Source organism: Sander lucioperca, chromosome 3 (genome assembly GCF_008315115.2).
Source record: "Sander lucioperca isolate FBNREF2018 chromosome 3, SLUC_FBN_1.2, whole genome shotgun sequence".
Classification (NCBI taxonomy): Eukaryota; Metazoa; Chordata; class Actinopteri; order Perciformes; family Percidae; genus Sander; species Sander lucioperca.
In genome coordinates, this window is record NC_050175.1 from 19647070 (window position 1) to 19662992 (window position 15923).

A 15923-nucleotide genomic window follows, 5' to 3' on the forward strand; every position below is an offset into this window, starting at 1 on the left:
ATAAGAATAATCAAGTCTAACCTCTGAATTTCTTTTCAAAGTGCACCAGATTGATGCATTTAAACATTAAAATAGACACATTTTTCTTACAGGGGAGCATGCCCATGGACCCCCCTAGGGGGGCTTGTGCCCCAGTGCAGTTCTATGTCTAGTGATGCCCCTGGGGCAGTGTCCCCGTTTTAAGTTTTACAAAGATAAAAACATTACCTTTTTTGGGGGTATTTATGCGACTGAGCTGAAAATGTCCAAGGATTTTGTCTCAGAAATCTGGTCACCTTATGTTAAGATTGATCCCCACTAGCAGCTTTCAGTTAACGTCCTGTGAAAAAAAGAGTCAAAAGGACAGCTTAAACAGGCCTGTACTTTTATTTTAGATATTTTGTGTAATCAAAGGTAGTCATGTTACACCTACATGCTTCCCATTGACTTTGACTCAAGAGGGGAGGTCTGCAGTTGGATCCTAAAAACCCAACAGGTGACACAAATGCCTACAAGGCTGTGTTGATTTAAACCTTATCATCCACCATGTTTGTGTTGGCAGCCTCTCAGGAAGAAGTGTCAGTTTGTCTCTGTGGTGTCTTTCAGCCAAACCACGTTTAGTAGGTTTACACACAACAACAGTTATGGTAATATACAGCACAGTGGTTCATTGTGTTCATAGTAGCACACATTTGTGTTATCTCAAAAGAGACAGATGGGTTGAAGACTTCTGTTCTTAGGAGGAGGAATTAAAAAACAAACATACAAGGCAAGAAGTTAAGAAACAAGAATGCTGCCATCCACTGGTCGACTGATATTTTACAAGTCAAAAACACAATTACAAGTTTATTTCCACAACAAAAGGGGTCCAATATTAGTTATTTTTCACTTTGTTTCTATTTGCATGTCCAACAATCAGTCTTGTATTATGTAATTTTGTTGTATATGGCACTAAGCTCAGCCCGAAGTTTCTTGAAAGATGGTCTATTTCTGGGGTTGTACTGCCAGCAGCTGTTCATAATCCTGGAGATTTCCACAGGGCAGCCATGTGGAGTGGGCATACGGTATCCTGCAACATAACACAGAGAGGTATTGACATCATCTTAGCACACTGTGAGTTCAAGGCATCAGTGTCAGAATCAATGAAGGAGCAGGAATTTTCCTCAATGGCATCTGAACACAAACACATTGACACTTGGCTTATTTAGCCTGATGAGTCTTTACCTTTCTCCACCTCGTCTCGTGTCTGTTGGTTAGTCATGCTGGTGTAGGGCGTCATTCCCATGGAGAAGGTCTCCCACAGTAAGACTCCAAAGCTCCAGACGTCACTCTCTTTGGTATAACGACCTAAAAACACCAGCAGGGGGCAACATTAGCAAAGGCATGTTTGTCGGTTTTTAATTGAGTACTGGCAGAGAGGAACAGGAGACGTGTTTCTGGTTGTGACTGCAGGGCAGAAAAAGTTGTGGCGTACCATAGTTCAGGGCCTCAGGAGCCGTCCATTTGACAGGGATCTGTCTCAGGCCGCCCTCTGCAGAGTAGACACCATCATCTTGCTGACGGGACATCCCAAAGTCGCTGATCTTCACCACATTTTGCTCTGCAACCAGACAGTTTCTTGCTGCCAGGTCCCTTAAAAAAAGACAACAAGACAGAGGGATAGTAAGATGTAAGTGGCATGTATGCATGAAAAACGGATACGAAAGAGACACAAAAGCATCATGCTCTGTATGTAAAAAATGAGAAACAGCAAGAGAACGAGTGAGAGAACAGGCATTCTTCTCATGTCTCTAGTGTTGCATGAGGCAGTTTGACATGTAGCGTTAAGAGGCTGAGCATCTGCCAGCAGTCTGCTCTCTAATCGGTCCCCGCTGGGCAAATCGCACAGTGCTCCTGTAATGAGCCGGGTGTCACAACCTCATGTCTTCCCCGGAACACAGACATCCTCCACTGATGCCTTATCTAAAGCACCGCAATCGCTCCCACTCACTGATCCCCTAAACAGTTCCATTTGAGGTTGCATCATTTCAAATGGACAACATATTCTTGATCTCCACTTTTTCCCACTTTTTACTTTTAATAATGTTTTGAAAGCAATATTTCTAGATTACGTACAAAACCACGTTTATAATCAGTTCCTGCTCGCTTTGAGATCCACAGTCTTTAGAGGTTGTGAACCAGTTTTCCTCTGGGCTCGTACAAAATGTTCAAAAAGAATCATCACAGCCATGTCAGCATCCTTGCATTTCTTCCCTGTCTCCTTTACAGCTGATTTTAAAATCCTATTAGCCTACCGGTAAACAAGAATGTACGAGGCTCTAAATGGTTTTACACCTTCATATTAAGTTGACTGCCTCTTCTACCATTATACTACCAACAGTTAGGACAAACAAGTATAGAGAGGCAGCCTTTTCTTCTTATGGACCTGTGGAACAACATATATATTATCAAATTACTAGGACAGTCAAGGTGCTTTTCTGTAGACTAAAATCCAACAGAAGTCAGGACAGCAGTCACTACCCATCTTCCACCACACGTTGGCGCTTATTACGCTATGTCTAATTTTTTTATTAGAACTCTGAACATGCTATAAGGTAATGTTATGCGCTGCTAAACTACTGGTTGTTCTGTTTTTGTTATTCAAGTGGAAAAAAATTGTAGGTCAGCCAGCAGAGCATGTTTTCTGCTTCCTCTTCAAGGACACAACAGCTATCAGTTAATCAATAAAACGTTTTATCCCTCACTTTAAATCAACTGTTTAGCTGCTAAATCAACATGTAGTGCTGCGGGGAAAGTGCAGGTGGATAACAAGAATGTTAGGGAAGTAAATTATGTTCTGTATTATGTAGGCCTACCATAAATATTTTAAGATCCATCTGCCCGCAGCTTGATTCACACTTGTTCTTGTGGAAACTACATCATACTTTATGTAACATGAACATGTTTTTACATGCAACTAATGCATTTTGAACAATTATTTGTCTTACACACTGCTCTGCTGTGCTTTATGCTGTCTTTCCTGCGTGTTATATTCTTGGTGGCTTTAGATTCACCACATAGTTAAGACAAAGTACACTGTTCTCTGATCTAACGACTTTGTGTTAGTTTGTACGTTGGTTTTGTTATAAATATCTTTGTTATGTATTAGGTTGTATAATACATTTTCAATATCAAGCAGTGTGTTAGTTCAGGTGGAGAAATTAAATTGTGATCCATAAGCTGATTAGCATTACTTGTTTCAATCATGCTTTGCCATCTGTGGCTCATTCATTCGCTGTTTAGCTACCAGTTAATAATGTACAATCATATTCATTCAGTGTTGTTAGACCAATCTTTATAACCAGAAGCTCGTCCACAAAACATTGGTGGGGCTGGTGACATAGTGACTATCTGCAGGGCTAGTTTGTAAGTTGCTGGAGGTGGTGAGCCAACCGTTAAACCGCTAGCCAGCCCACCGGGCTAGCGCTAGTCGGTCACAATCTCTATCTATTTTTTTACTGTTGTGTTTTCTTCCCGCTGGTATTTTGTTTACCATTGCACACCATTTTGTTCAATAAAAAGTAATCAGGAGGGCAAGAACAAAAATAAAGCTCTTCAAGCGAATGAGCTTGCTATTGGTCAACCGCCTGAAATTCAACGTAGGTCTATCTCTGACTGTAGGTGCACAGTACTTCAGGACACGCCTACTACATGATACACCCTTGAAACAGTCGCAGTTTGGTTAGGTTTAGGCACCAAACCTACTTGGTTAGGTTAAGGAAAAGATCATGGTTTGGGTTAAAATAACATATTAATCGAAGAAGTTATACTTTAGTGTATATTTTTGAAGTTCACCAAAAATATACGCTACGTGGGATATTCATATGGATTAATTTAGCTAGGTGGGGATCCTTGTTGCTGCTCTGACTCAGATCTTTCTGTTGCCAAATCTAACTGCACAATTGTAACACTATAAATGGTGAAAACCTTGACGTGTCTCTGACTTAAATTATACAAAGTCACAATATTACCTGTTCCTGATTTAATGATTAGACCTACACAAATACAATATTATATAAGGCCAATATTTTATACAACTATTATATTTGTATGAAATATTGTATAAAATCATATCATATTGTACAAATATTGATTTATTGATTGACCAACCTGTGGATACATTTCTTGCTCTCCAGGAACTCCATGCCAGATGCTACATTTTCTGTCATTTTGACCAACATCTTAGGCTTCAGATTGTGACCCTCATGCCGTAAGAAGGATAGAAAATCCCCACCTTATGAAATGTGCACACACACGCACACGCACAAATACATACATATAAAGAGAGTGATGATAGAGAAACAAAGCAGGGAAACAATAATAATAGAATAAAGCTTGAAGCTGTCGATGAAACAAGCTGAGATATATAAAGCTAGAGTCTAACAGGATCATATTTACCTTGAACAAGCTCCATGATGATGTAGATGGGCTGTTTCTGAGTGCACACTCCTATCAGCTTCACAATGTTAGGATGGTCGTATTGCTTCAGGATCCTGGACAGCATAGGAGAGGTGTGTGTGTGTGTGTGTGTGTGAGAGTGTATGTATGTATGTTTGTGTGTGTGTGTGTGTGTGTGTGTGTGTGTGTGTGTGTGTGTGTGTGTGTGTGTGTGTGTGTGTGTGTGTGTGTGTGTGTGTGCGCGCACATGCGTCCGTGGGTGTGTACTTACCTGGCTTCCATCAGGAACTTACTCTTGTGCTCTGGGGCCAGGTTCTCTTTACAGGATTTCACTGCTACAGGAGTGTTATCAGAGCGTAAACGGCCACTGTACACTTCTCCAAAGTTACCCTGTGTAGTACGAACATGATTAGTTTCAGTTTTTTTAACACTCTTTTCTAATCCAAAGTTAACAATTTTTCTTGACGGATTGTTACCATATGTGCACAATTTTATGACAATTTAAGATGAAATAGGTGATAAACGTGTACATCAATTATAACTACTTTTACGTTTTCAAACTATAGAAACTATCTAAAATTGGCAGGGGGGTAAATTTGTTGGATAGGTTAAAAGAAAGGGTTATTGGTTGCTGTAACTGAATGAAGTTTGTACTAAAAAGACAGTAACTTTGGAAGATATTGAATTGAAATTTTAAAGCAAATTATTGTGACTCATTAAGCAGGTTTTCCTTGCCCCTCAACCATACTTCCCACTAAGGTTCATGGTAAATATGTTCACAACATTTTGAGAGATCTGACTCAGATGCAGGCAAATACTTAGACACACTACTCATGGATAATTTAGCTAATAGGCGTAATAAAAAGCAATGAATAAAAAATAGTTTTTCTTACTTCACTTTTACGTTTCTGTCAGATGTTAAGTTTACCTACCCGTCCAATGAGGGGTCCCAAGATAATATCATTATGTTCCAGGACCCACTTGTCCTAATGGGGTTAGAAATGAACAATAAGAGATGCATAGTAGTGCTGTTTTAAACTGTGACACCAGCAAGGGTGGAGGGAAACTATGAGGGAAGAGAACTTGAAGGAAAGATCATAAGAGAGTAAGTTTAAGTTTCCATGTGTGCTCATCTGTGACGACTATGGAAGCACTTTAATAGTATGTTTAAATTGTGTGTTACAGCCTTTTTAGTGTTTTTAGTGTTTGTGTGTGTGTGTGTGTGTGTGTGTGTGTGTGTGTGTGTGTGTGTGTGTGTGTGTGTGTGTGTGTGTGTGTGTGTGTGTGTGTGTGTGTTACAGCAGTACCTTCAGTACAGGTTTATTCAGCACTATGTCACACTTCTTGGTGATGTGTTGATGTGAGGACAGCAGATGATGGATCAGCAGTGGGATACTGTGGAAGCTTTCCCCATCCAGACGGTACAAATTCTACTGACACGGATGGAAAAGCATTTACAGGCGTGAACCAATGTGCAAACATACAGGAAGCAGAAAATCTCAACGACATAATGGAAAAAAACATATTTAACAAAATAGACTTTTAAATTGTTAGATTGTTGAAATACTTGATTTTCTTTCATTCTAAACATCTAAACCTCTATTTAATTCACAGAAGAAAACATATAGCCGCATGCTCACATAACATAACTTTTTTTTTTTGCAGTATCAGTGGTCTGGTTCAATTGAAAATGTGCATACATATTCAAAACATGATGTAAAACACACACAGAAACACATAAATGTAAAATGTACTTCTACAACTCTATACAAAAGTGTTTTGGTCTATTCATTTACTTACATCCGTGTTCTGAATGAGGAAATGCTTGCAGGATCTTTCCCATTGCACAGAGAGCACATAACCCTCTTTCTCTTGACTCTTCCTCACCAAGAAATCTCCATCATTCTTCAGCAGCTGCTGGACCTCCGGTCTGGGAATGGCTCCGTGGTACCAGTCCTGCTGCCCAAGAGGTCGATCCACCTCCTTCACCGGGGTGAGGGCGGGGAGCACCTGGAGAGAGAGAAACACAGAATCTTTAAAGCTGATATGAAAAATAAAACAATAAGAAGTGATGGATTTTTAGGGTGATTCTGCAGAAAATATACGGAGATACTTCAAAGAAGAGTCTGTTATACTTTAAAGTCTAACCGCACCACTTTCCATGCCTCCAGGGAACCACAGGGTTGGGAGTTGGAGAGCAAGAAGTAGTTCACACTTAAAGAAAAACAGCAGATAATTTAGGCTTGAAGTCCGGACACTAACTTGCTCAAGATGATCTTTTATAGCATGAACACAGTGATCTTATCTTTCTGAAATTAAAAACTGAAAGATCGATTGCACATTGATGGCCCTTTCTTGTAGAGAGTTTGTGTGCAGCACAACTGGGTCATGGCTCCATCTGTCAGTGATGATAAAACAATGAAATGTAAACTTGCTGCCTGAGAAGTAAACTTTTAGTAAAGTTTAAGGTCAGGGAGAATTTTGAAAGTAGTGACTTTGACCCAACAAAGATGACCTCATTAAGTCCAACAATGCTTTCAGGAGCACGAGACCCCAAAGAAAGATAATATGCCTGAGTGAGCTCAGCCGTGCAGTGGATACACGTTCTCCAAAACATGATGAATTGCTTGTTTTGTGGTAAGAGCTTTGAGTGCACAAAAACACACTGCAGTTAAAGTGTCCTTCAACTGGAACAAGTGTTCTTCCTTTTAAAATGTCTTCAACAACATACTGAGAAACAGATATTGTTCCGTGTGTGATGCCAAACAATTTAGTATAACCACTTGTACTCTATCTGTCATTGTTTCGTGACTTGATTGTAAATCAGTGTTTAACCTACCTCCCATTTGGGTTTAAACAGGCCACTCAGATTGTTTATGATCCCATCCATGAGGGGTTTGGAAGAAGATAGGCTGTGGTCCTGATAAAAAGAAAAGATCCAAAGCACATCATGTTGTCCATAAAATATATTACTTTTTACTTTTTACTAATTACTGGCAAAAAAATTATTTTATCTCTCTCCTGTTACTATCTGTTATGCGCTCCCCCCTTGTTTTTCTTCTCCCTCTTCAGATTGCAAACAATGCAGAATACGTACTTAAAAGACTTGCAAGGCTATTATGAAATGATTATCTATTTGGTAGGTCCAGTTACAAAGAGTTGTTTAGTAATAAAGCAGGTAATAACATGTTTTAACGTTTAACATACATGCGGAAGGCACAGTGAATCTATAACCCTAACTGTACGGCTACCATAGTGCCTACCTTACCTATAGTAAGCTTATCTCCAATATGTTTTTTTTCTTCACAAATAGGCCAATTTATCTTTGCTATTACTTAATATGTTAGATTCATCTCGATGTATATTTTCAGACATATTTCATTTTTGAAAAAAAAAAACTTTCAAAAAATTATTTTTTAAAGATAATTTGGTGGCCCCCCCTGCAGTAACTCTGAGGACCCCGAGGGGTCACGGACCCCCTGTTGAAGATCTCTGGTCTGGGGAGGTGGTACTTTTGCACAGCAATGCTTTGAGCTAATTGCTATTGTCAGCAAACATGCTAGCATGCTCACGGTGACAAGGTTAACATGCTGGTGTTAAGCAGATATAATGCTATTTCCCAACCTATAACCTATTTTTACCATCTTAGTTTAACGTGTTTGCATGCTAACATTTCCTAATTAGCACAAGTACAGCTGAGACTGATGGCATTGTCATTAGTTTTGGAGGTATTTGCTCATAAACCAAAATATTGGACAATTACGTTCAACCTGATGGTGGCACTCAGAGAAAAATCAGAGGATCCTTTGGGGAACATGAATATCTGTACCAAATATCTTGGTAATCCATCAAATAGTTGTCGAGACATGTCACTAAATACCAAAATGGTCAAACTGCTGGCGACGCTAGAGGAAAAGTGATAGGATCACCGAAGTTAGTATGGCTTCATTCTCTAATTAGATTAGGAGCTTAAAAAAGGCAACAGTTACAAAGACTCCTGCCGAGAGAACATACGTTGCTTGTGTTGGACAGAAGTGAGATGGTGTCTGGGTCCAGCTTCAGGGCGCAGGGAGGATCTTTGGAGCCCAGCTGGTCCAGTTTCTCCTTCAGAATAAGCCTCTGAACCTCCAGCTTGGCTCTGACACCCTGAGACAGAGCAACCTGCTGCCGGCACTCCTCCATCGCATGTCTCTTGCTGAACTGATAGACTCTGGATGAAGCAGAGGGCAACAGTACATCAGGGAGGGTGAATAATATTTGTGTGGGCCTTTTCAGTGTGAGCAACACAAAGGGTTGCACAAGTCAATAAAGCAACACAAGTGACAGAATAGACAGAAAGGCCACACAGACATCAATAAGAGGTCTGTCTGTGCAAATAGGTTTGCAGATGCTTCCTGTTGACTTATGCAGTCAATAAGAAGGCTTCTCTAGCAACAGCTTAGTCCGCCCCGGATTTCAGCATGTAATACCAGTAAATCTTAAAATGACCAAAGAGTTCTGCGAGGTGAACCAATACTTTTTTTTTTAAATGCTGAGATCCTTATATGCTGCAAAAATACTATTTGCCTAATGTGTTCAGTGAGTCAGTTAGTTTGGGATAATTTGATTAGAGCTGAAATGATGAATCGATTGAAAGGCAATTAATCAGCAACTATTCGGATAATAATTACTTGTTGCAGTCATTTTTCAAGCAAAACTGCCAAAGCTCTTTAAACGTGAGGATTTGTTGCTTTATATACATACACTATATGATAAGTAAACTGAATATATATAAAGCATTACGTTTTTATGATCTCAGAGTGATGGTTAGTAGGAACTACAGAATCATTCATTCTTCAACTTCCTCAAGTTAACAGATTCTCAGCTACAAAAGGTCACGCTAGTTCAACCTCATACAGCATGTCACTGTTGATTTACAAAATGTTTCTTCAAAATACTAACCAAAGGGCAGCGTAACCTCTACTCACCTCACGAACACTATCTCCGCCATATGTGCTCCCCAGCTGCTCCTTGAAAGGTATTAACCTTTTGCTTATAAACACATTGTTTCCAGTTGTCCTCCAGGAGCTTGTTAATGACTCTATCACTCCCACAGGACTGCAAACCCTAACACCTTCAGACAACCTCATCAACCAAGACAGATGAGAGAATCGAGCTCCATAACTCTGACCATATAGCTGCATGGTACTGTAATTCATAAAGCAGGTACAGCCCCCTGAGACCGTACTGGTTATTGCTGTTGCCCAGCCAAGAGCACACTAAGTTCTCCCGATGGGAAGGACTGCCTGCAGAGGCAAACTACAGTAATTTGTCTTCACGGCTACCAAAGTGTATGTGTTTTTATTTTAAAATCCTCCTCTGTGACCTCTGAAGACAACATAAGAGCATCATTGATCCTATGCTTGTGACTTTGGTCCGCTCACCTCTGGCCCTTTTTGACACCTTCCCGCTCTGCGTCCAGCTCCAGCTCCAGCTGATCGACCGAGGACTGCTGGGAGCCCAGAGTCCGAGCCAGATCCAGCAGCTCCTCCTCTACCTCAGTCAGTCTAGGAGAAAGGAGACGGAGAAATAACGTGTAGGGAGGAAGTAATTTATGCTAAACATACAGTCAGAGGAAATAGGAGGTAAAAAAGAACAGGGAGGGTGAGGAGGAGGAGGAGGAGGAGGAAGTAGTTGAGACAGTACAAAGGAAAGTAGAGTTCAGTCATCTGGATGAAAATGTGTTGTTTGTTCTCACTTGTGCTGGACTGTCTCAAGCGTGAGGTCGTTCAGTTCAATCTCTCTGGGATGTAGCTGCTCAGTGTCTTCTAGAAGACTACAATCAAACTCTGCACAAGCAGGAGTCTCTCCTACAGATCTACAAACACACACACACACACACACACACACACGCGTGCACACGCACAGTATCATCGCTCTGCAGGGTTAGCTTTCATGACTGCATTGTTGCCTTCTGAGGGGTACGTTTTACCTCAGTATACCTGTTCTGTTGTATGAAGCTCTCATATTCTCTTTGAGGATCAATGGCCGTTAGAGCAGAAGATATCTCCCTGTGGATCCGCACCACTTCATGATCGAGGAGAGTGGAGATGTCGAAATACTCTTGCAGGATCTCCTTTCTGGTTCGGAGGTCAGGGGAGTTTGCATGAAAACAGAATAATACAAAGTCAGTGTTTTCAAGGACCATCTTTGCAAGTTTAAGACAAATTTAAATCACATACATTGCATTTTTCCAAAGCACAACATAAGAATGTACAGGTTGGTTGGTTGCAGGTTGATTTATAACAGTGTTATGAAAATCTACTTTGAGAGACTTGCCTGAAGTAAGCAGTACATCACAGTAAACATTTTGATGTTTGAATTCTTGTCATATTTGTGTTGTTTCAAGCAGGGCCTGTTTTACAAACTCTGTGTTCAGCAGACTGTCATTTATTCAATGCATGAAACTACTAAATTCAGATAATTTCCATTTTGATCTTCAAACCTTATTAAAGTCATCTTTTGTTTTTTTTTATATCTGTAGGAAAAACTGTCAAAACATTTACTACTCTCAACTGCATGACTAAATGTTAACATATTAGTCTATATCCTTCGCGTTCCACTTCCGGGATTGCTCCGGTGCCACAGGAAATTCCGCCAAATGCGTGTATTTTCCGTTTCCTTCCGCTTTCTTTTGTTGGAATTTTAAATTTGGTGGATTAATGAGGACTATTGTTAACTGCTCCTCAGATCTCTGCATGGTAAATTGAGACATCTAGCTAGACTATCTGTCCAATCTGAGTTTTCTCTTGCACAACTATTTTGCAGCGGCTCTGTGTCGGAGTTTAGCACCGCCCATGACGATTCTGATTGGTTTAAAGAAATGTCATTAAACCAGAGCACATTATCCCCGAATGCTGTGGGGTAGCCAGACCCTCCTTCAGCGCGCTTTGGAGGAGAGTCTGGCAAAGCGAGACTAACGTATTATTAACGCTGATTAAAAAAAAATACAACTTATTGTGCAGTGGTCATTTAATAGGGGAAAACATGTGCATGAACTGTGGTATTCAATTAATTAAAATGTGCTTTTGAAGTTGGCATTGCTCTTATATGTATTGTGTGTGTATGAATGGAAATCAGACAACTAAATGGAAACAGAAAAACAGTAAATAGAACCACTGTAAAATAATGTTATTCACACACACACACACACACACACACACACACACACACACACACACACACACACACACACACACACACACACACACACACACTGTAGTAGTTGCATCTTACAGTATGAGCACCATCTCCTGCTGCAGAGTCTGCAGTGCACTGAGCAGCGCTGGCTGGATCTGACTGTAGTGGTGCTGATGGTAAACTTGAGCAGCTCGCACAGACAGCACATACTCGTTATGCAGCTCGTGGAGTTTCAGTGAAGCCTTTATGTAACGCTCTTTAGCTTTGTCTCGCTCTTTATCTGCACACACACACATACAGGAAGGGGGACAACACATTACGTCATGATGGATATACATACATCAGTGTGAAACTGATGTTCAGATAAGTGATTCTCACCTTTATTGGCCTCCTGGCACTTCCTCTTAGCCTGAGTTACCTCTCTCACTGCCTGTCTGTAGCTGCTCTTCAGCCTCTCCAGCTCTGTCTGGGTCACCTGAAGCAGCACACAGAGACACACAGATGGAAAATATTTGGTTCAAAAATGGCTGTTATTCAGAGGACCTATTTGTGTGGTTAAAAGCTGCCTCACAGAGTCAGAGCACTACATGAGACAGGAAGTGGACACTGGCTCTGTTGGGTTTCACTGTAGAAGAACATGAAGAGGAAATGATCTGTCCTTTGTGGGTTGCTGGTGCCAATACTTCAAAACTCCACCTCTGACATTGTTGTTTATTCACAATCACAACATAAAATTTATCTGTTGTACCACACAGCAATTCACACAAAACCAAAGTTGCCGTCTGCACAATAAAAATGAAACTGTCTGCTAGACGGCCAAATTGCAACCCAGTATGGATCACTGAAAATGAACACATAATTTTCCTGATGTAATTGGGTAATAAAAACAGTTGGGGCAGCCAACAGTTTGAGATTGCATCAAAATGCATTTGCAGGCACTCTTTCCAGTCTATTGAACCTCATTTCATTCAACTGCTTTCTATAATGCTGCCACTGCAATGCACTTCTGCATGTTAAGATGATATTGAGAAACAACTTCTGCCTTTTTTCTTATAAGAATCATGTCATGTTGAGTTTCTACACACCCAAGCAGCACTCCATGTAGACTGCATTGTGACTAAGAATATTCATATTCAATATCATATTCGCAAATACTATGACTTTTTTTGTACACATAATGGCCGTTAGATATGTTTGCTGTCATTTGAAAATGCCAGAGCGTCAAGAAAAAGGACCAGATGGCGGTGATGATGACACTGACTTTGACATAACATTAAACTCTTGAACACAGTGACCTCTCTGCTGCTCGACGTGCTTCAAAAGTCCAACAGTGGTTACAAAATAAATGAAGTATTTCTTCACGACAACTGAGATATGGATGATAATTTTATAAGTAGTCCTATGTTAATGCTTAAAATGCAAAAAAAGTAAATGTACAAAAGTGAAATAAACCTTTAAGCAGTATCAGTTCATGGACCACAGTAAATATGTAGCCACGCATCAATGCACCAACACTATATATATATATATATATATATATATGCAAGGCATTTTTGTTTAGTTTGGCTTTTTGTGTGTGTGTGTGTGTGTGTGTGTGTGTGTGTGTGTGTGTGTGTGTGTGTGCGTGCTCGTGCGTGTGCGCGTATGTTAGTCACACACCTTGCTGAGCTCCTGCCTCAGCAGGTTCCACTGCTCTGCGTAGGTTTTGCGGAGCTGCTGTTTGTCTCTGATGAGCAGCGTCAGTTTGCTGATGGGACCATTCAGCAGATCCTCAGAGCGCTTCTTCATCACCTGGCTGAAGTAGTCCGTCTGAGAGACCAGCACTCCCCACGACTGACAGACAGACAGGGGACAAAGGTCAGGGAGACAGGTCATTCAAACAAGAGATCAACCGTCCTCCACATGTTTAACCTCCGTTTGGACTTGTTTGTTTCTGATTTAGCATGTATCTCAAAAATACTCAATTTCAAAAAATTTTATGAAAGTCAGTCAATGGGCCAAAACAAGTGGCTTATTTAAAAAGCACTTTATGTATTTTGCTCATAAATCCTGAACTGTAAGGTGCAGAATTGAAACAGTTTTCCGGGATTTTGTTGATCCAACCTGCACCTATCTTTATTGTCCACACCCATAGCCACCTATATTCATTATCAACCATCTAATTTTTTATTTTATTTTTACAAACTCTTTGTTACCATTTCTCGATATTTGGTGACCACAAAAAACTTCTGCACTTTTCTTTCTCATTTTCTGTTAATGTAATAATGCTTTCTATAACTGGTTGCATTTATAAACATGACTTGTTAACATAGTTTGCAATAATTCATGAAAGCATTGGGAAATTGCAACCAGTGAATTACAAAACATTTGTATTATTATAAAATGTTGGCATTTCACACGCAGGTAGCACATACAGCATCATGACACATTTTACTGGTTGTAACTTAAAGGTCATGAGTCTGACATCCATGTAGATGTGATGATCAGATATAGCTCTGAATCCATGCAGATAAAAAACAAGCATTTTCTTTTTAGGATCAAATTCAGAGGATTGTGCAGCTCTAGGCATGGTACTATGCTCGATGGTGTTTTTTGCCTCCAACGGCGCCTTCCAGGCAGCTAACCCTAACCTTAACCCTAAACATAACCATTGCCGTGCTGCCTGGGAGGAGACGTTGGGGGCAAAAAACACCAAAGACCACTATATGTGCTCCCTAAGTGTTCTCTTATTTGGATTTGATCTAGAAAAACTAGAACTAGGAACTAGGAAAAAAGGTTGATGTCAGATTTATTGGTAACTACTGTATTACTATAACTAATTTTACTATATGTAAGCAAAACCTCTCTTAGTTTTATTAGTACCTCAAAGAAATCAAGAAAAATGACTTTTAAAGATTTATTTTGGGATACATTGGGCCATCACAGACAGTGTACTTTGCATATTGCACCCACATGCACACAATGACATTAGAATATATGGGTGTTTTTTGGACAATTAAATAAAACACATTTGTGTTGACAGGTAATAATAAATCTATCTGCACTTTTTGTTGCACAAATAACTGAATACAAATATTTTTGGAAGGGATGGAGGCAAATCGATTTCAATTAATTATATGGGAAGCACTATACCTCACCTTAATTATGAAAACTAATTAAGTCACACACTTGCATTATGCAGTGGCTTTCTTCCACTTAAATGACTGGTGGTCAGTGATGATCAGTTGATGATAGAGCTGCAGAGTGATCTTTAAGACCTCACCTTGTTGAGCTGGCTGATGTAGTCCTGTCCTGCACCAGGCTGAGGCCGGTCCAGCTTCTCCGCCAGGGCAGCCATGTGGTGCAGCTGCACTGAAAACTCCCGCTCACTCTTAGCCCGCTGACCCATCCACTTCTTCATGACCTCCATCAGGTGAAGCTCTGAGTCCAGCAGCCGCATCACAGCTGCATGTGCCTGGGGGCACCGCAGGTCCTCTCCAAAACCCATCTCTGAATATTTCAACTTTCCTCTCTGCCGATGATTTGATGTCAGCAGTAAGTCCTTTAGCACCTTTTCGTTCTCATGAATGGGACAGAAACAGAGGAGCAGTGAGCTGCAGCAGCTGTTAATGTCCAAGAGTCGTAGCTATTATTTCTCTGTGGCCAAAGGCAGCTTTCACTTCCCTGTGAGAACAAAAAAAGTACAGTGGTTCATAAAAGGCAGCACTTCCTCATGTCTGTGCGAATGTGTTTGTGCTGGTAATTCTAACTCTAACTCTAAAACTAACCACTATTGCAAATGTATAAAATATCCAACTAAAATGCATAAACAACCGACAGACAGGTGGAAGCTGAAGGCTGAGCACTGAGCTCATGTAACATTATGCCCACTATTGTTCATCTTTAGCTATATGCGTGCATCAGAAACAAGAGATCCTTTTAAGAGTACAATGTAACAAAGGACTTTATTCAGAACTATTTCCATTTTATGTTATTTTATACTTGTACTTCATTGTATTTCAGAGGCAAATATTGTACTTTTTAACACATACTTTTATATCTAGTTTTTAGCTGAAGTTAGTTTGCTGATTCTGAATTGTATGTACATAGATTAAACTGTACCCAGCCACACCCTACAACAGTAAAGTTATGCTTTCACTTCAGTGCAACAGTAAAAATAATTCAGGACAATACAGTATACCACTCCTAGGAGCCATTTTACTTTTAATGCTTTAAGAACATCTTGCTGTAAATGAGTAAAGTTTTGAACGAACGCAGGACTTTAACTTGTAATGAGTATTTCAAGGTCAAGGATACTGAATTCTTCTTCCACCACTGAATATTTGTAT

General features: G+C 40.2%; 1 protein-coding gene across 1 annotated transcript; it reads right to left on the reverse strand.

Moving 5' to 3' along the window:
* Positions 1–866: 866 nt before the first annotated feature.
* On the reverse strand, positions 867–15268 carry fes (FES proto-oncogene, tyrosine kinase). Its single transcript, XM_031314358.2, has 18 exons — positions 14858–15268; positions 13255–13428; positions 11974–12070; positions 11692–11875; positions 10398–10535; positions 10154–10273; positions 9840–9962; positions 8431–8626; positions 7256–7336; positions 6217–6426; positions 5724–5846; positions 5349–5402; positions 4688–4806; positions 4417–4511; positions 4129–4252; positions 1454–1611; positions 1204–1326; positions 867–1048 (listed from the first exon to the last, which is right to left on the reverse strand). The coding sequence occupies exons 1-18, from the start codon at positions 15080–15082 to the stop codon at positions 906–908; spliced, it is 2487 nt and encodes an 828-aa protein (XP_031170218.1). The 5' UTR covers positions 15083–15268; the 3' UTR covers positions 867–905.
* Between the last annotated feature and the right edge of the window lie 655 nt (positions 15269–15923).